The sequence below is a fragment of the Mauremys reevesii genome, linkage group 20 (genome assembly GCF_016161935.1).
Source record: "Mauremys reevesii isolate NIE-2019 linkage group 20, ASM1616193v1, whole genome shotgun sequence".
Taxonomy (NCBI): Eukaryota; Metazoa; Chordata; order Testudines; family Geoemydidae; genus Mauremys; species Mauremys reevesii.
Window position 1 is genome coordinate 7687976 of NC_052642.1, and position 20048 is coordinate 7708023.

Sequence of the window (20048 nt, forward strand, 5' to 3'; positions counted from 1 at the left end):
CCACAAACGCCAGTGTTCTCAACAAAATTCCCTTAAAAATACAAAGAGGGCGATCCAACCAATTGTTCATAGTGCCAAAAACCTTTCGCTCTGCTACATTTATGCTTTGTATTAACAGAGTTTGAGCTTGCAGTTTACTCAGGTTGTTTCACAGCAACTAACCTAAACTAGGAATTGGCCTCAGTACCAGCCAGTTCCTATCCAGAGCTCCTAGGATAGTAAGTAAATATTGCAGCATTTGTAAACTCAGCTTTGTAAAAAAAGAAAATAAACATGAACAATTATCCTAAAATGGAAACTTGGGGAACCTTTTAAAAAGATCTCCAAACTCAAATCAAAGGAGGGAAAAGTTGCATTTTTTTTTTAAAGGAAAAGCTGGTAAATGAGCCCAATGACATAGTTTAAGCAGGGTGTTTTAGCTGCACTTTTAAGGCATGAGCTTTTCCTGGACAAGAGAGAACTTTTTGTTCCTCATCATAGAAGTTTCAGATTTTTTACTGGAGGTTTAATTAATGCTTAAAACAAAAATAAGGTGAAATGGACTCTTTTTAGGAAAAAGAAGGAAATGGCTGGCCTGCAAAGAGAGAATGGGTGAATCACATGTGAATGAAAGAACAACTCCAGCATAAGGCCTATAACCCCCAAAGGAGGCACCCTTAATCTCCTTTGTTGCTTTGGCTCAGATATTTGATACTTTACGTGTCTGGCTCCATTTTCAAAATAACACTTTATCTTCCGTCTCGCAGAGGAGCTGGAGTAGGGTTTGTTCGTCCACTGAGTTCATAAGGTCCATTCTCAGGATAGACGTCTTTAAAAATGAAAAGCCTAGACTTCTCAGCATTATTCTTCAGATTTCCCTGAAAAGTGGCCCCCTCATCCTTCCGAAACAGGCTTTTTTTCATCTTGCAACCAACAAAATATAATAATCCTGCCAGGATTGTAAATAGGCCCAGCCCCAGCATAAGATACAGAATAGCCATAATATTAAAGACGGAAACAAAAACAGGAAGTTCAAAATAAGTATAACATTGTCCAGCTTACACTGTAGTGGGTGGGGAAATGGACAGTGAAGTGGTGAAAGGACAATGGCATATTTGTCAGCCAGAATTTAAATTGTTTGGCTCTCTTGTTTGTTTTATCACAGTTGAATCTTGCTGCTTAATTTGACTATAAAAATAATGAAAACAAGTGAATCCATGAAACGTACTCTAAGCATGTGTTTACTAACTATCCTTGGTGGCGGTGTGGTCATTATTTTTTCCCTAGATGGTAAAAACAGAATGTGCAAACAACTGAAAACTTAGTGAATATTTTTTAAGTTTTGTATGTGTTGTGGACTTGGCTTCGTGTATAATTAATTTTAAGGTTTCTTCTAGAGAGGCAGTTTCTTCTTCATGCTGAGGTCCACAGATCCATTACAATACGTGCTTTGGCCTACTTGCAGCTTGTGGGTAAAACCACATCTGTCATTCACTGCCAGCCTTGCTGCCTGAAGTTCTTTCCTTCCAGTTTTTTCTGCCTCCCCTGCAGCAGGTGGCTCCACCATAACTCCCAGCTGTAGAGTTTTCTGAGGGACGTTGCAAACTTTATTTTAAATTTTAGATGAATAACTTGGCTTGTTAGTGTGATTGGGTTGCAGGGTTGCATTTGATTTTTGAGGTGCTTGCAGCAATTGGTGCCCCTGCAGGATTCAGGGAGAGAGTTAGTCCGAGAACAGCCAAAGGCAAGAGCAGAGGTCTGTGTTCTGCACTTCTCCCTCCTGGCTCACTCTCGAGTGTCTCACTGGGGCGCTTGGCTGGCTCTGTGGGCAGAGTGCAGTTTCCTTCACAGCCCGGTTTGGGTGGGGGTTTTCTTGGCCCCCTTCCTGAGCAGGATAGGAGTCAGGCATAATGGAAAAGAAATGGCTCAGGATCTCCCCCATCTCCATGACAGGAGTGAAGCCATAGGGCAGTGTGCTAGATGGAAGATCACTACTGAGCCCTTATCGCTCACACCAGCAACCACATCTCTGACTGCAGAGCTCAGCCACTGCTGCCTCCTCCAAAAGTGCGGTAAAGGGTTTTTGCTGCCACCTCTAATGGTCCCCCACTCCTGGTGGTCCTTTCTCATATCCCAGGCTGAGACCTTCAGGGAAAATGCAGACCTATCTGGTCCAAGTGGCTCCCATGCAATAAAAAAGGGTAGAGTTTCTAGGCAGGGGCGGCAAGTTTGTATAATTTTTAGTGGTGCCCTCTCTAACAAGACCCAGTATTATACTTCGAATTAAGACAGGTAGGCATTCATTCCCTATGTAAATTCAAAAAATACTCTGGTTAAATATTCAAGACCAGTCCTTAGGAGCTCTGAAAATCTCATGGCAGAGTAGTCATGTCTCCCATATTGAGATGTCTTAGATGGCCATTAGTTAACCAAATTCTGTCTATTGGTCATCTAAATTTAGCCAATTCCACTTCCTTTCTTTTGGCAGAGGGTCTTCTCCATGCCTTTGTGCCCAGGGAGGGATGGAGAAGATAGTCTACTTCCTTTTGGATGTCCATATTTAAAGGATAATCCTGCTTCCCATGTTCAGGGCACACTGCTATGAAAATACTCTTGTAATGGTTCTGAGGAATTTAGCGTAGAGAAGAATGGGAAAAATCTGTGCTTACCTGAAAATGTTCCTTACTGTAAGTAATAAGATCCACAGATCCAGCTCACTTTGGAGATAAACAATCATCCAGAATAGAGATGGAAATTGACATCCAAGGAGTAGTAGTTACCATGCTTTGCAGTAAAGGAAGCTGTTTTCTTCCCCACCGCTCCGAAGTATAGTTAACAAAATCTGTAATTTAGGAACATAAACATGAGTGATCTTGGCTGTGGAAGTTCTCAGGTGGAGGGAATTTCAGAAAGCGGGGCATTCCCCTGCTGCCAGTACCTGACAGGTCTTATTCTGCCCCAAGCTGCAAATATGTTTCAGTGCCAATTGTAATGGATCTGTGGACCTTATTACTCCCAAGGAAATTTTCAGGCAAGCACAGATACATTTTTCCTGTTCCCTTCTGTTTGTGTGAGGTCTTTCAAACTTTTCCCTTTTTTAAAAAAAGTAGCTGATATCTGATGGAAAACCTTTTTTGGGAGGGGGAAAAGTATTAGAAATAATTCAGACTGTGTCAGAAATTTGAAAGGGTTCATTCTTTTTCTTCTCTTAAATAGATGTCATAAAAAGCCTGGGGTGAAATTTTGGGACCATTTAAGTGAGTGGGAGATTTCACCAAAAGATCTTTTTCCCTAAGATTATCATCTGACATCGCTTATTCACCATCTGAAGAACAGTTGGTGTGATTCAAACTCAGCATTTTGCGAATAAATTGAACCTATGTTGTGAAGAGAAGAAATTTTTCAGTTGCTTATATGTCAGCACTAAGAGTCTGAGTAACAAGCACAGGAATTCAAAAATTATCATTAAGAAATTTGATGTAATTGACATTACTAAAACCTGCTGGGATAACTTGCACGATTAGAATGTTAAAAGAGGAAGTTACTCACCTTATGTAGTAACGAGGGTTCTTCGAGATGTGTGTCACTTTGGGTGCTCCACTTCAGGTGTCGGTGTGTCCCTGCGCTGCAGATCGGAGATTTTCGGTAGCAGTGCTCGATTGGGGTCACTTGTTGTAATGTGGGTAGAAAGGATAGAGTGGGTAAAAAGAGATTGTGATGGCTTGGTACTCTACATTACAAGACACCATTACTTGTTTTAGAGTAATTAATAACTCAGAACAATAGGATCAATGTGCTAATAAAACCCAGTAGGGCAGGAGTAGGCAACCTATGGCACCTGTGCCGAAGATGGCATGCGAGCCGATTTTCAGTGGCACTCATGCTGCCTGGGTCCTGGCCACCGGTCCGGGGGGGCTCTGCATTTTGATTTATTTTTAAATGAAACTTCTTAAACATTTTTAAAACCTTATTTACTTTACAAACAACAATAATAGTTTAGTTACATATTATAGACTTATAGAAACTTCTATGTATGACTGGCACGCGAAACCTTAAATTAGAGTGAATAAATGAAGACTCAGCACACCACTTCTGAAAGGTTGCCGACCCCTGCAGTAGGGGATATTGGTGGGGATCTGCTACAGACCACCAAATCAAACTGGAGGACAAGATGAGTTAGTTACTCCTTCAGAATTTGTCTCTAATATATGGAAAGAAAAATGTGTGATGGTATGGGGGACTTCAGTTTTGGAGCTATGCTTGAGGTCTCATACAGCTAATAGTAAAACATAATTAGAGTTTCTAAAAAGTATACATTTTCTAACACAAACATATTGCACCAACCTGAGGTAACTCTAGTTTGGACCTCGTTATGACAGATAAAGATGAATCCATCACTGGACTGTAAATTCATGGTTGCCTAGGGACCAGTGACCATGACCTGGTTTATATTCAGTGTGGCCAAACGAAGGACCATTCCAACCAAGTTCACTGGTATTAATTATATTCCATCCTTAAATTTTCTTTTTTTATTAATTGAATCCCCATATCAGCTTTGCCATTATTTTACATTAAGTGTAAAATCAGTACTAGGCCCAACGTTTCATCAATGATCTGGAAGTCAGTGTAAAATCACTGCTGATAAAATAAATAAAGATAAAGATTGGTGGAATGATAATGAGGAGGATAGAACAGTCATACAGAACAACATGGATCACTTGGTAAACTGGACCCATTCAAATAAAATGTGTTTATACAGCCACATGCAAAGTTATTCATTAGGAACAAGGAAAGTTACCTCCAGAGAATGGTGGACTGTATCCTAGAAAGCAGTGACTCTGGAAAGAAATGGAGTGTCATAGCAACTGAACATGGGATCCCAGTGCAATGCTGTGGCATATACCTATGTATATGGCATTGATGAGACCAATATTGGAATACTGCATCCTGTTCTGGTATCAACATTTTTAAAAAGATGTTCAAAAAGTTGAGATGGTGCAGAAAAAAACCCACAGAAATGTTTCAAGGGCTGGGAAAAATGCCTGGTAGTGGGAGACTTAAAGAGCTCAGTCTGTTTAGCTTATCAAAATGAAGATCGAGTGGTGGCTTGATTACTCTTTTGTAAAAATACTCTTTTGGGGAGAAAATACCAGGTACTAATGGGTTCATCGGTCTAGCAGAGAAAAATATAATAAAAACCAGTGGTTGGAAGCTGGAGTGAAAGTCACGTTAGAAATTAGTCCCAAATTTTTAACAAACAGCCAAGGGAAATGGTGGATTTTCCATGTCTCAGTGTCCTCAAATCAAGACTGAATGCCTTTCTGGAAGATATGCTCTAGCCAAGCACAAGTTATTTGGCTCAATACAGAGATAGCTGGGTGAAATTTAATGACCTGTTTTGTACGGAAGGTCAGACTAGATGATCTAATGGTCCCTTCTGGCCTTAAACTCTATGAAGTTATACCTGCATGAGCCTTGCAGAGCGTTCTTTCTCGTGGTGTCTAATAAATACTGAAGAACAGAATGCACTCCCTGAAAGCAAACTTCTTCCACAGGCGAGGTACTGTATTTTTAGTAAGAATTGAGTAAGACCTTCAACCTTCTCTAGGACACCCAGGATTAGGCTTTGCCTCAGTTTATAGTAGTTGCAGATGTGAGATTGAAAAGGAGACCTATGACCAAGCAAGTTAGACAATCCTGGAATGCCCAGTTCAGTATTACAGTGTTGAACTGACCTTTATACAACAGTCACACTTACGCACACTTTAATTCTGAGCCTAAATGCTTATTTCTAACCACAAAGAAGGGAAAAACTGTAGCAAAATCAGTCCCATTGAAATTTACATATCACTTTCCATCTTTCCACTTGATTGCTGCTGAACAGTCCAATTTTGCCTTCGCTGACCTCCCTTGCACTTTCACTGAACTCACCAGGTACAGCAGTAGAGATTAAAATCGTCCTTTACTTTGTGTTCAGGACTCAGCCATGAGAAATTAAAACTTGCAATGAAAAGCTGTTGGAGATGCCAGTAGTAGTTGGAAAAGAGATTATTAGAGAAGTTATTAAAGTCCTGAAAAAATTTAGATTGTCTCTTAATATAGGCTGTAGTGAGCAGCTATGGGGGTTTCAGATCCACTGAACAGTACAATTGAGAGAAATGTTCAGCAAAGCAGCTTTGGAGTTTCAACTCCCGCTTCTGGTGTATGAAGAACTTAATTGCTAGGCTGACTGTTGTGTGCCAGTGAGGCATATCTACTACACGTGCCAGTTCCTCCTTGTAGGCAGTGAACTTACTATGCTTTGTGGAGGTGGTTTCTCATTCTTACAGATTTGTTTGTTTAGACATGCAGAAATGGCAGTGGCAAGGTGCATTAGAAATGAGCGAAGCATGAAGAAATTGGAATCTTCTTTCAAAAGAGAGCATGCCAAAACATATTTTAAAATAACAATTAGGATATTTCATTAGCTAGCTTCATAATTGGAAGTTGTGTTCAAAACCAGTGTTGGTCAGCAAATTGACCAGAAAACAGGAATTTGGTCAGTGCTAGTGCTGCGTTGGCTGGTAACATCTACTTCTACATGAAACATTCTCTTTGAAGCTTTTCTTTTGAGTTGCAGTTCTCATTTATCCTTATGCCAACCTCCTCCAACAGAAGCTAGAGGGAAAAATGAGGTTCCAGTCCTCCAAGCCATAAACAGAAACCAAAAATAAATGGTGCATCTAGATTTTTTTTCCAGCTTAAACAATAGCTCTATATTGTTACTTACGAATTTTTGAGTCTGAAGAATTCCATTGAATAGTTACTGCTGATTCTGCTGGAGCAGTCACTTTGTAACTTGGACAGGTTCCAGAACAACACTTGAAAAAAATGTCAGATATTGGGATATCAAGGCCAGCTTCCAACCTACATACTTACTTACTGCATTGTCCTATTTTAATTCTTACTATTTTTTTACCTGGCTCTCTTTTTCCTCCTCCTTCCTGCTTTCTCATAGGAGTCTTCTCATTCTCCCATCCAATTTTTTAATGTTTTCAGCACTAACTGAAAAAAAGCCATGTTTTTGACAGCTTTGTTTATACGATTTTGAAATGCATAGTACTGTAACACTGAAAATTGCTTGATGCTTTATCAATAATTCTTTAAATCTAAAAGTAGCCTTCCAAAGCCCATGAAACAGTGATACAGTATTACTGTGTTACCTGCACCTTTTGAACTTCAAGAGTCAGTAACTAACTTTGTGTTGCAATTGCATGATCTTTGTCCCTTTCTCTCTGTATGCTACCTAGCATCTTCTTGGTGAAAAGGCTATGCTTTTTAAATACAGAATAACTCTATGTACATGTTTTAAAACTCATGATTGTTCTAGTTAGGAAGGGGAAAGATGTACTAGCTTTCTCCTGTAAAAGCAGACACATGGCCAAATTCAGTCATGGATGTACAATTCCATTGCTTTCAGTGAATGGGACAAATTTTATTTTATCCTAGAGAACACTTGGGACTAGCTAAATATATAAGTAATATAACAAGTATCATAAGCAAAAGTGTGGTTTGATTTTTGGCATATCGATTTTGTTCATTTCTCATGTGGAAGAAGACTTTGTTTTTATTGCAAAGTAATATGTTGTGTTAACACATTACCAACTGATTTCAGGCCCAAGAGGATGCGGAGAAGCTTCGTTCAGTCGTGATGCCTATGGAGAAAGAGATTGCAGTTTTAAAGGAAAAACTAACAGAAGCTGAAGAAAAGATAAAAGAACTGGAGGCTTCAAAGGTGAGGTGAAATTCTAACTATTTTAATCTATATCTGCAGAGAGAATGTGCATCTTGCATTATGGCAGTTTTATTGATACAAACAACGGATTGCAAACTTTGCGGCAGATACACCAATAAACATGTAATGTGAAGTGGGAAATGAACAATTTGTGTCTGCCCTTGTCTTGCAAATAAAATATTCTAGACTATACATATTAAGCTGTGTTCCTCTTTTGAGGATCTGGTAACATGTAAAAATTATTCATGCTTAAACCTGAGCTCATATAGTTTAGATGATCAGAAATATCAGTAATAAAGCTCCATACAGGTGAATATAGTCTGTCCTCTCAAGCAATTAGGTGTCACTACATTATAGGCCATTTAAAGCCACAAAGGAAGTTTTGTAATCGGCAGTGTTTTTAATCTTCTAGAACTGGGGCTTCCCCTCCAGAGGTTGCTAGATTCACTTTCTTATCCTATGTATAAAACTAAGGCATTATCTGCAGACTTTTGTTGCATCTTACATTGATCTCATAGCAGCAGCTTCTAGCATTTTTTCTATAAAGCTTTACTTATCCAAAATTTTTGTTCCATCTATTAGGCTAGAAGACATGTTTAACCCAATTTTCTTTAAAAAAAAAAAATCAACCAAAGGGAATAAAGAAATGAGCACTATATTGCCACAGATTAGCTACATTTTGTCTACTGTTTATGGGGAGGGGAAGGTGGCAATTGAAGCATCTGTTTTTCCATCTTAGAAATCAAATATACTGAAATTCCCAAAAGATCCAGAGTATTCAGGAGCTACAAGAAAGGTAAGTAAAGTATTAGCCTGCCTTGCAAAATTACAGTATACGTCTATTTAAAAGGCGAATGGATGTTCCTCACATACAGAACAATATACATCTTTTTTTTTGTTTGTTTGTTTTTTTTATTTTCTTGAAGAGTGGGGGAAAAAGCACACCAGTCTGACTGGCAGACCATACTCATCAGTGATTTGTGTTTCTCTTCCTCATGTTCCTCGCGGATTCTTTCCAGTTTGCAGGCTTATTATCTGGGAAAATGATTTTTGTTTTTCGAATAGCCCAGATTTTGTCTGGGAATATGATTCTGCTTTTTCCCTTAGTGCCTCACTCTTGATTTGCATTGCTAGATTGAGGTCAGGGAAAACGTGAACCCATTCCTCTCCCTCTTATAAATTCTTGTTTTCCAAAGTAGTCAGGACTTTCTTCATAAAGATTATGATAGTAGCATCTAGAATTATTCTTTTCATCCTGTTCTTTTACAAGTATTCAGTAGCTTCTGTCTAAACACAATTGATCATCTACATTATTCAGGATGAGCAGTTTTGGTAGCAACTTCATCAGTGTTACAGGAATCGGGTCTCTCTCCTAGTGGGATACCCACAAAATAGGTACACGAGCCTGAATTTTGTAAAACTTGTAACTGTTTTTTTTTTATGATGGGCTTCATTTTGTAAAGTATTTCCTACCAAAAGAGGTGATAGTTAACACCATTAATGCTGTTGTTCAGCTCCATCATTTTGTCTACCTAAAATTCTCATATTGGATGCTCCAGTCATCCTTCTTGCACCATCAGGAAGGATTGCAGTTTGTCTTGCATAGCAAGTAAGTCCTTGCCAGAAATACTTCTGACTCTCTGATCCCTTGCCTCCACTTACCTGCCTCACAAATATGTTGAAGTTTTAGTTTCAATTTCAACAATTTCTATTGTTCATAAGGTGCAAAGTATTATTTAGGCGCTAGGTTGGCCTGAGCCTTGGCAGATGGTATATAACGAGTGATTGTTTAGTTTTGTTTTTTTGGCCTGTTGAAGTCCCTCAGATCTATCTGGGAGCTCACACAACTGTTTTCCAAATTTGTATGCTTTTCAGGCAGGAGTCAGTGAGAGCAGTCTCTGTCTCCTGCTTTTCCACGCTTCCCCATGTCAATCTTCCAGGGTTCGATTTCCCACCCGCAGAATGAGTAACCCTTACCAAAGTCAGTGGGAATTATTTGCATCCTATTGTGTGAAAATGTGGCTCCAACATTTATGGTATGTTGCAGCAGGAAGGTGATCTTGGAACTGTACTTCTGGGCATCTGTCATGACTTCCATGTCATGTCATGATGTTACCGCTAATGTTGTGGACGATCGGGGTAAGCTCCTGGGAGCCCCTCCAGAGTTGTCTGGTAGTTTTGATTTCATGTTGTTGTGTTAGGATGCTATAGTTTTCATAAGAAATCAAAGACTTATGACGGCTCAGTTCACTGCCTGCCATTCTTAGGTATTTTTTTACATATGGTCCCACCCTTGGTATCTGCTTGCCTCACAAATCCTGATGAATTTAAACTACAGTTGTAATAATTTATTATTCTAATGGTGTATATGCCATGGTACTAAGCAAACTGTATACCAGACCCAGAACCTTGCTTAACACTGTTTAATGTTAAACAGTTACTGGGTTATATTAACACCTTTGACCCATATGTTCCACCTATATTAATACAATACGTCCTGTGAGTTAGGGAAGTACAAATTTTTCCTTATTTTTTAGGTTGTTTGGGGGGGGGCTGTGTGGAGGCACAGACTAAGTGACCACGAGACCCTTCTCGTATGCCACAGCAGAGAACATTAGTCTGACCCAGTATGGCCATTCTTAAGGTCCATCTAGCCCAGTATCCTGTATTCCGACCGGGGCACCTGGCATTGGCCGCTGAGGGAATGAACAGAACAGGTAATCAAGTGATCCATCCCCTGTTGCCCATTCCCAGCTTCTGGCAAACAGAGGCCAGGGGCACCATCCCTACCCATCCTGGCTAATAGCCATTGCTGGACCTATCCTCCATGAATTTATCAAGTTGTTTTTTGAACCCTGTTATAGTCTTGGCCTTCACAGTATCCTCTGGCAAGGAGTTCCTCAGGTTGACTGTGTGTTGTGTGGAAAAAATACTTCCTTTTGTTTGTTTAATAAGCAGCAGATTTAAATTTTATTTGATGACCCTAGTTCTTGTGTTTTGAGGAGTAAATAACACTTCCTTATTTATACTTTCTCCACACCAGTTATGGTTTTATAGACCTCTATCATATCCTCCCTTAGTCATCTCTTTTTCGAGCTGAAAAGTCCCAGTCTTGTTAATCACTCCTCATATGGAAGACATTCCATACTCCTAATAATTTTTGTTGCCCTTTTCTGAATCTTTTCCAATTCAATATATCTTTTTTTGAGATGGGATGACCACATTTGCATGCAGTATTCAAGATGTGGGTGTACCATGGATTTATATAGAGGCAATATGATATTTTCTGTCTTATTATCTATCCCTTTCTTAATGATTCCCAACATTCTGTTCACTTTTATGACTGCCGCTGCACGTTGAGTGGATGTTTTCAGAGAACTATCCACAATGACTCCAAGATCTTTCTTGAGTGGTAACAGCTAATTTACACCCCATCATTTTATATGTATAGTTGGGATTATGTTTTCCAATGTGCATTACTTTGCATTTATCAGCACTGAATTTCATCTGTCATTTTGTTGCCCAGTCACCCAGTTTTTTGAGATCCTTTTGTAGCTCTTCGCAGTCTGCTTGGGACTTGACTATCTTGAGTAGTTTTGTATCATCTGCAAATTTTGCCATTCACTATTTACCCCTTTTTCCAGATCATTTATGAATATGTTGAATAGGACTGGGCCCCCAGTACAGACCCCTGCGGGACACCACTATTTACCCCTCTCCATTCTGAAAACTGATCATTTATTCCTACCCTTTGTTTCCTATCTTTTAACCAGTTACCAATCCATGAGAGACCTTCCCATAACAGCTTACTTTTCTTAAGAGCTTTTTGTGAGGGACCTTGTCAAAGGCTTTCTGAAAATCTAAGTACACTATAGTCACTGAATCCCCCTTGTCCACATGCTTGTTGACCCCCTCAAAGAATTCTAGTAGATTGGTGAGACATGATTTCCCTTTACAAAAACCATGTTGACTCTTCTTCAACAAATTATGTTCATCTATCTATGTGTCTGACCATTTTATTCTTTACTAAAGAACCTTTTAGCTATTATTATTATTTTTATTTCAAAATACGTTCGGAGAACTTGTCCCCTTTTGAATTTCAGCTGTTTTGGAGCGTTATTGCCAGATGGTAACTCTGCCACTACTACTGCAGCTATGGACAGGGCGTGGCTTTGGGACCAAATGCAAACGGCAAGATCATGAAAGGTGGCCGCCAGCTGTCCTTTCTGTGTAACTGCAGGATTTTGCCATTGTACTCAATTTCTATTGTCTATATGTAGCAAATAAGGACAAGCTTTATAATATGGCTGCATATATTTCTTATTATAGAATTTATATATACTTATATGCACATGTAGCCTTCTGGCTCTAGGCATGCTCCCAATATGCCCTTAGCATTATGAATGTAAATGCAGCATGAGATGTTCCAGATCAGTTTAATATGTTCCTACTCCTGGCTGCCAAAACAGTGTTATTGGCAAGCATTTAAACTGTTAATGATCTGCTTGCTTTTGCTATTTACAAGGACCCAATACATGATTTTAGTAGGGATACTCTGGAGTCACTATAGTCAGCATGTAAATACTCAAAGTTGCCATCATGGTTCAGTGCTACTTGCCAAATCTCTAACTATATACTTATGTACTCTGAACTAGTTTACATAATGATCTAAATATGTACTGTCCTTGCACAATAGATTGTCAGTTATTTGTTATTCCTATAAATAAAGTTGAGCTCATCAACTACACATAATCACAACAGTCCAGTACAGTAATATATAACAAAAATGGAATCTGTATAATTGTAACCCTACATTTTTATGTCCCCCCCCCCCACTTCACTTACCTTCCCCAGGTTAAAGAACTGAACCATTACCTGGAAGCTGAGAAGTCATCTAGGACAGATTTAGAGATGTATGTGGCTGTTCTGAATACTCAGAAATCAGTCTTGCAAGAAGATGCTGAGAAATTACGAAAAGAACTTCATGAAGGTAACTACATAACAGCAGTCAGTCTGACTTTTGTCTATGCTAAAGATTTGGAAAACAATGTAAACAAAGCTTTTTCTCTTGGTTTCTTATCTTGGCTTACTGACCAAATATTTTAAACACTAAGGGACTTGAAGTTTCTACCCAACAAATGATTCTAGTACTGCTCCATATATTTGCAGTGGGTGATCAACTTATTTTCACCAAAGAACTTGTCGAACTTGTACTAGGCTCTGATGGTATCACAGCCTTTGCTCTCATTGTTATCCTGATTTTTCTGGTCTCCCTGGGTAGAATTATTAGTAATATGAGACAACAGATTGCATTCGTAATTTTGCTTATGATAAATTCCTGTCATTCTTCAGCTTCTGGGCATTGAAATAATGTTTCCTAATTTTAAGAATATTATTGTTAGTAACTCATGCCTGTAACCTTATCAACTCTTGGGACTTAAGAAAGCCTAATATGTTTAAATTATTAAACTCAGGTTAATTTATTTTCTGCATAGAGTCCTAAGAGTTACTTTAATTCATAAGACTGTCTGGAGAAAAGTAAAATGATCAACCATTACAATCCAATTAAGAGTAACACTTTTTGCTTCCTGAATAGTCTGCCATCTGTTAGACCAAGAGCGACAACAGCATAACCAACTGAAACATACGTGGCAGAGGGCCAATGACCAGTTCTTGGAGTCTCAGCGTTTGTTGATGAGGGACATGCAACGTATGGAAATCGTTCTGACCTCTGAACAGCTCCGACAAGTTGAAGAACTGAAAAAGAAGGATCAGGTTTCTTGTGTCTTCACTTTATTTATAGTGTGACATTGTTGAGTTAATATGGTATAATAGTTATTAAATGTACAATCTGTGGACAGGAGAACACATCATTTTGGCTCTTAATTTAGGCTATACTTTGTAAAATGTATTAGTTACACCTTCTAAGAAATTATTAAAAGGTTCTAAGTTTCTGAAAAACTGATAGATAAATACTGGCATACCAGTATACAGGTATAGTTGTGTGGCAGTGCTGCCAAGTTCATTACATGGAAATGTAAGAGTGGCTAGAGATTAAGCTTGGAAGTCACCTCCAGTGTCCAAGGACTGGGTCAAGGAAATTAGAATGGCAAGTTTTGACTGCCTTGTATTTTTTCTAAACAGTGATTTGCCCCTGAATAAATTAAAAGGACTTTGTTGCAAGTGCTACTAGAAAGAAAGGTTAAATTTTCTTATTCTGAGGATTTTGTGTGTGCTTCAAGATCACAATTTTTTTTTAAATGTCCTTGATGTTTGCCATCTTGTATGGTTTCTTTGCATTTTTCAATGTGCCTAAGGCAGTTAATTTCATCTAGTTTTGTTCTGATTTCCATGCTTTGTTAATGGAGTTGGGACCATTCAGTGTGTACAGGCATGTCGCTAGCAAATTCCATAGGATAACCAGCTTAAACAATTCTGGGTTTTTACCTGTTTCATGGTACTTGAATACGAAGGGAAGTAAGCAAGCAATTCCTTTTGGAACAAAGCTCACTATGGATCCATGAATCAGCCACCAGTAGTGAGAGAGGTATATCCTGCTACACTGAGCTAAAGTAGAAGCTTTCTCTTGTAAAAGTGATACTTGTTTTTCTCCCATCAGTATCCCTCCCAGTTACCTTCCCTCTGCAGTTTGATTTATTAGGGGAGTTCATGTGATGACCACCAAGTTCAAATTCCTGTGGAATAAGCCAGAAATGAATCCTGTTTAAATGCTTTTTTGTTTACAACTTGCTTCTAGGAAGACGATGAACAGCAGCGACTTAGCAAAGGGAAGAAACAGAAACAACAAGATCCAGATGATGAAACAAAAGTATGCTCTCTAGCCCATGAAGTATCCCTTATGCCATTCCTTAATGAAGAGGTAAAACAAATGAGTAGTTCAAAACAACTTTGTACAGTATGCATTTCCCAAGGTGTTCAGTAAACACCCTTGATAAGTATGTATTTGTTTATCCTCTGCTGGCTATAATTCCTACTAAACGGTGACTATTTTTGAATAGCGTTTGTTTGAATAAATACTGAACTACAACTCTTCCAATGGATAAGCTTTTTAGAATGATAACTTTTTGTATTTTCAGTATAACAGAGCTGTATTACATTTTTTAAATTAGAAAGTGTGCATCAGAACCTGTACTTTTGACCAACCTCTGCCTAAGGCCTCCTGCATTAAAACCCAGCAAAATTATGACGTGAGATTTTCCTCTCTCTGCCATGCTAACTGGTACCTGGTGAATTTTATGCTAATTTTGTATCAGTCAAATTTGTCTTTGGCCACAAACTAATCATTGGGACAGATCTTGAGCTGGTGTAAAATGTCATGGCTCCATTAACTTCAGTTGAGCTACAACAATTTTCCCAAATTGAGGATCTGTTCCCGTGTGTTTAGCAGCCAAAGAGAAGCTGCTCTATCCAATCCAGAAGCTAGGAATCTGCACTGAAGTTTCGTTGCGTCTTTTCGAGCTAGGTATCCCAGTATTAAGTAGCCCCTGTTAAACTGCCAAAGAAGAGAGAGACCATTGACAACAATCAGTTTATTTGGTGTATACTGTGTAAATTATACTATTACTGTGTATTTTGTGTAGAGTGAAATTATAATATTTGAAATTGCCTCAACTGTTCATTTGTGAAAAGAAAGTAAAATTGAATACACACCCTGAAATTTAGAAACAATATGAAACTTGGCTAGTCGAAACACATTTTTTCTTCAAGTGTTTCTTTAGTCTCTCTAATGAGTCTCTGACCATTCATTTTTTGGATGTGCAGCTCAGTAGGGACACATTTTTGTTTAAAAAAAACCTTTGTTCCATGCTGTAAAAGCTTATATGTAAGCCCTAAAAAATGGATTGGAACTTTGCATGGCCTTGCACATGCTTTGAGAGAAAGTAGGCCAGAGAATTTTGAGAGAGAGTTAGTTAGTTTAATATACCTTTGCAGTGTTTAACAATCTGCTGCTTTGATAACCATATACAAAATGTAAAATACACATCTCAAACTAGTCTAAAATGCAGACAGATGTTCCAGACCTTTCTGCCATGCAAAACACCCAGGGCTGTCATCATGAAGTCTCAAAATTATCTTTCTTTTTCAAATTGTCAGTAGTATTTGATAACTTGCACTTTTTTTCATCACAGAAGTATTGCTATACACCAGCAATGCAGTAGCCCTTTTTGCTGTTAACAAACTTGTTTTTAAAATAATTAAAAATAAACATATATAAAAATGTACTTTAAATAATTGACTTTAAACTACAGAATCATCAAATTCACTTTGCCTTAAACCAGATTGTTATGAATAAACACTGTAGTGCGCACATGGTTTGAGATCATTACTGTTCTCAGATTACTTGTAAGGCCTAGGTTTGATGTGATGAGGTAAGGATAAAAAAATTAAATTTGAATTTCCTTGGATTGGTCTGTCTAAAATTGAATGTAGGTCCTTAATCTGCTCTCCCCCTTGTGTGCTGACTTGAATGCCTTTCTCTATTGGATGCTACAACGCATGGGTTCTAGAAGACTGTTTAGTAAGAGAGAGAGTCAGTGATTTTTTTTTTTTTTTCAGTTTCTTCAAATGGTGTAATGATGCCTTGGAAATTTGGTTGAGAAATCAACTATAACCTAATCATTGAGACTTAGCTTTTGTGTGCCCCAATAAAGAATCTGGGAACCAGTGAAAAGAACATTCAGTCTATGAACACTTTATTTTAATTTAATTCCCTGGGACACAGTATTTGCTACTGTTTGTTTGTTTGTTTTAAACAGCTGCATTTATTTAGCATTAGCAATCATGCCTGCTGGAATATCTTAAATATGTTATGCTCTGAGTAGAGAGTATGGTTTGCTTGGATATATACAGAAGGTAATGACTCCTACAAATCAGTCATGTAATTCACACAATTTCATATACTTCAGCTGTAAGCTCTCTTCTATAGAACATTTAATAGGCTTTACAAGTCATGGATCATTTGTGTGTGCGCACAAACTGTAGCATCAGCCTAGTTACCTTCTCTGTATCTTTTTAAAATGACATGTAATCTACACATAATTCCACCTCTTGGTTACAGCGCAAGCTATTTAGGCATGCTTTTGCGGCATGTCATCCTCCATCCATTTTAAGCATGTGTTGTGTTGCATTTCCTACAAAATGTAACATGTAAAAAAGGAAGCTGCTATTTTTCAGGAAGTCTTAGACAAGCTTTAAATAATGAATCAATACATGCAAAAAAAAGCCAGCATCACACATTTTTTTAAATGTGTGAAATGTAAAATTATATTGAAGGTTTTCTCTATTACAAGGGTCCTTGCGGGAAAAAAAAACTAAGGGTAAACAATAACTTTATTAGTCAGTTTAAAGCATTCTAGCTTTACTCCCTTGGATGATTATTCAAAATGGAATTTTAAAAAACATTTAAAAAGAAAGATATTCTTAAACATCAGTCAGTTTAAAAAAAAACCTTTTGTCTGTTAGAAGTTCTCCAAAAACTTGCATATAGGGATGCAGTTTACTGTGAAACCGACTTTTCTCTTGAGCTTGTACAGCTACTGAAGAAAATGACTAGGAAAAAAACAGATGGAGCACAAGTCATTGATCAGAATTTGAGCCTTATCCAAGAGTGCTTTTTAGAGATTCTTTGTTTTAAAGATATATACCATGTTGCATTACAACTTTAAGAATGCTACTGATTAATTTCGTGTTTAAAAATGTGGTGACAAAATGTTTTCCTCTAATAGTTGTAATAACATTACGCTGATTTACATCCTGACCACTCCTGCCTAGTTTTATGTTAATGGCATGAGCAGAATACTTCACGCCTAACACATGGACTTGAGTCTCTACAACATAATTCATGCTATGGCATATTTTGTTCCATAATAGTGGTGCCTACCATGCCCATTTTATTTAAGAAGCTGTTTAGTTTCCATCAATAACTTCATTTCAGATTTGCATTAGAGCTAAAGCTTGCATGTTACAAATTCTGTTCAGATACAAATTCCTTTAATCAGAACTTGAATTAAATGACGGTGGTTAGTTCTACTTATTTACACAATGCCTTATTCTGTCCTATTTTGAAGAACTGAATATGAGACACACTCCATGGACGATTCTGAAAAATTACTGTTCTTTATCTGCACACGTGTACCTTTTGCCTTAAGGGTTACTAAATAAAAACCCAATTTAGATAGTATGCTTTATACTGAACCCTGAATACTACCAAAAGTCAGACTTTTACAGACTGTTAGAAGGAACAGGTTCCTCCATTTAGACAGTCCATTTTTTTACAAGCAAAGGTCAAAAAACATACACCTGTTATTATACAGTTGACTTTAGTTGATAATCATTTCACAATAATTGTTTTAAATGTTAGTGATGTTGATACCAAGCCCAGTTTTGCTCTAGAAAAGGAGATGTTTGTGCTAGCTGGCAGTGGAATTTTGCTTTCACTAATAAGCAGAATTTTGTAAATAATCAATATGGTAGTATGTTGTGTAGCTTGTTCTTCACTGCTAAGTGAGCTGGCAGAGAGGTGCACTTCCTAGGGAAGTGGAGCTCTGTTAGCAGAACATTATTGGGAGAGAACTGTAGCTACGTATACCATTTTGGTTTTGAATCTTTACTCTTCACTCTTAATTTCAGCTGTCACAAATGTTCTCACCAAAGCTAATTTAAGTCAGTAGCTATTATGTCGGATGTTTGGCACCCAGTATTTGATTTGTTTTGCTGTTACTTCCAGTGCAAAGACAGGAATTTGGCTTACCTTCTCTTTTTTCAATTTCAGGTACATTTAAATAGTGCTCATGGATCAGTCCATTCATTAGACACAGACTTGTTGTTATCTTCTGGTGAATCTTTCAATAAATCAGACAATGATCTGTTTAAAGATGGACTTCGGAGAGCACAGTCTACAGACAGCCTGGGGACATCGGGATCTTTACAGTCCAAAACTTTAGGATACAACCACAAAGCAAAATCTGCTGGGAATCTGGATGAATCTGATTTTGGACCACTAGTTGGAGCAGATTCAGTGTCTGAGAACTTTGATACTGCCTCCCTTGGGTCTCTGCAAATGCCAAGTGGATTCATGTTAACCAAAGATCAGGAAAAAGCAATCAAAGCAATGACACCAGAGCAAGAAGAGACTGCTTCCCTTCTCTCCAGCGTTACACAGGTTGTAGAGAGTGCTTATGTGTCTCCTAGTGGTTACCGCTTAGTTAGTGAGACAGAATGGAATCTGCTTCAGAAGGAGGTAAGTAGCCTGTCTTTTGCCTTCCCTCCTTAGTATAGCTTCTGTGTTCAGTGCTTCTGAATTGCTCTGGAGCAGTAGTAATTCAGCAGCTACAAAGGAACTGGAGAAGGAAATTGACTAGCTTCATGTGATCCTGGTTAGTTTCTGTTTGAAGATAGTTCTGTGCATCAAGCCTGCTTGATGTAGATGGAGACTCCCCTGAGTAGGAACAGTCAGAGTCCACTTCCTTTTCATGAAACCCTGAAGTGTATTACACTTGGAATTGCTGCAGAGGGGATCTGATTTAGGAATCTGACTGTTGCTTCAAAGGTGGTTTTGACCCTGCAGTAAGGAAAAAGATATAGAGAAAAGATGAGAAATGAAAAGGAGAGAAGAAAATATAAAGCAACTGTGAGATGTGGGAGAGGGGAGAGCCAAATGTGGTGCAGGACAGGATGACGAAGTCTAACAGGAAACAGTGGTGGGCCTAACACTGATCCACTTATCCACCAAGGGTTATGCAGGAAACAAAGTTTAGAGGTGAGCGACCAAAATGGTTGTAGCCAGTTAGGCTACAATATAATCAACTTCAGACATTTTTCAGGGACTTGCTCCTGTAAGGAACAGATTTCCCTGGACCCCATGCAGCAGATTGAAATTGATACATTACAGTTCTAGTTAGTTTCACTGTGAGCTGACCAAGGCAAGTGCCACTTTGGGGAGTTCTATCTGTCAGTTCCTTTTAATAACTGTATATGGTGACAAATTCAAAGCTCAGGCTCGTTCTCCTGTTGAGGAATACAGTTGTGCTCAACAGCTATGCCCACCATCTCCACAGAGAGTAAATGTAAAGAAAGGGGGGGCTAAGAAGAAACTCTAAAATGGAGGAAATGGGAGAGAATAAAGTGGAAGAAAGGAAGGTAAAAATGCAAGTACAGAAAGGGGAGAAGAAAAGGCAAGACCGAAGCAAACACAGGAGGAAGGACTGCCAGAGGTGAAGAGATGAATGCTGAAAGGAGGATAAGAAGAAAGAAACAGGGCAGATGCAGTAGTGAT

General features: G+C 38.3%; 1 protein-coding gene across 5 annotated transcripts in view; it reads left to right on the top strand.

Annotated features, from left to right (window-relative positions):
- The window catches only part of RABEP1 (rabaptin, RAB GTPase binding effector protein 1), an 89929-nt gene that overhangs the window by 46209 nt on the left and 23672 nt on the right, over positions 1 to 20048 (top strand). For 4 of the 5 annotated variants that reach the window (XM_039507461.1, XM_039507458.1, XM_039507457.1 and 1 more), the window contains 6 exons: positions 7634 to 7753; positions 8493 to 8549; positions 12608 to 12743; positions 13350 to 13528; positions 14511 to 14633; positions 18546 to 19013. In XM_039507461.1, coding sequence (XP_039363395.1) covers positions 7634 to 7753; positions 8493 to 8549; positions 12608 to 12743; positions 13350 to 13528; positions 14511 to 14633; positions 18546 to 19013 — 1083 coding nt within the window. The remainder of the gene's footprint in view (positions 1 to 7633; positions 7754 to 8492; positions 8550 to 12607; positions 12744 to 13349; positions 13529 to 14510; positions 14634 to 18545; positions 19014 to 20048) is intronic. The other variant, XM_039507459.1, reaches the window with a different exon arrangement.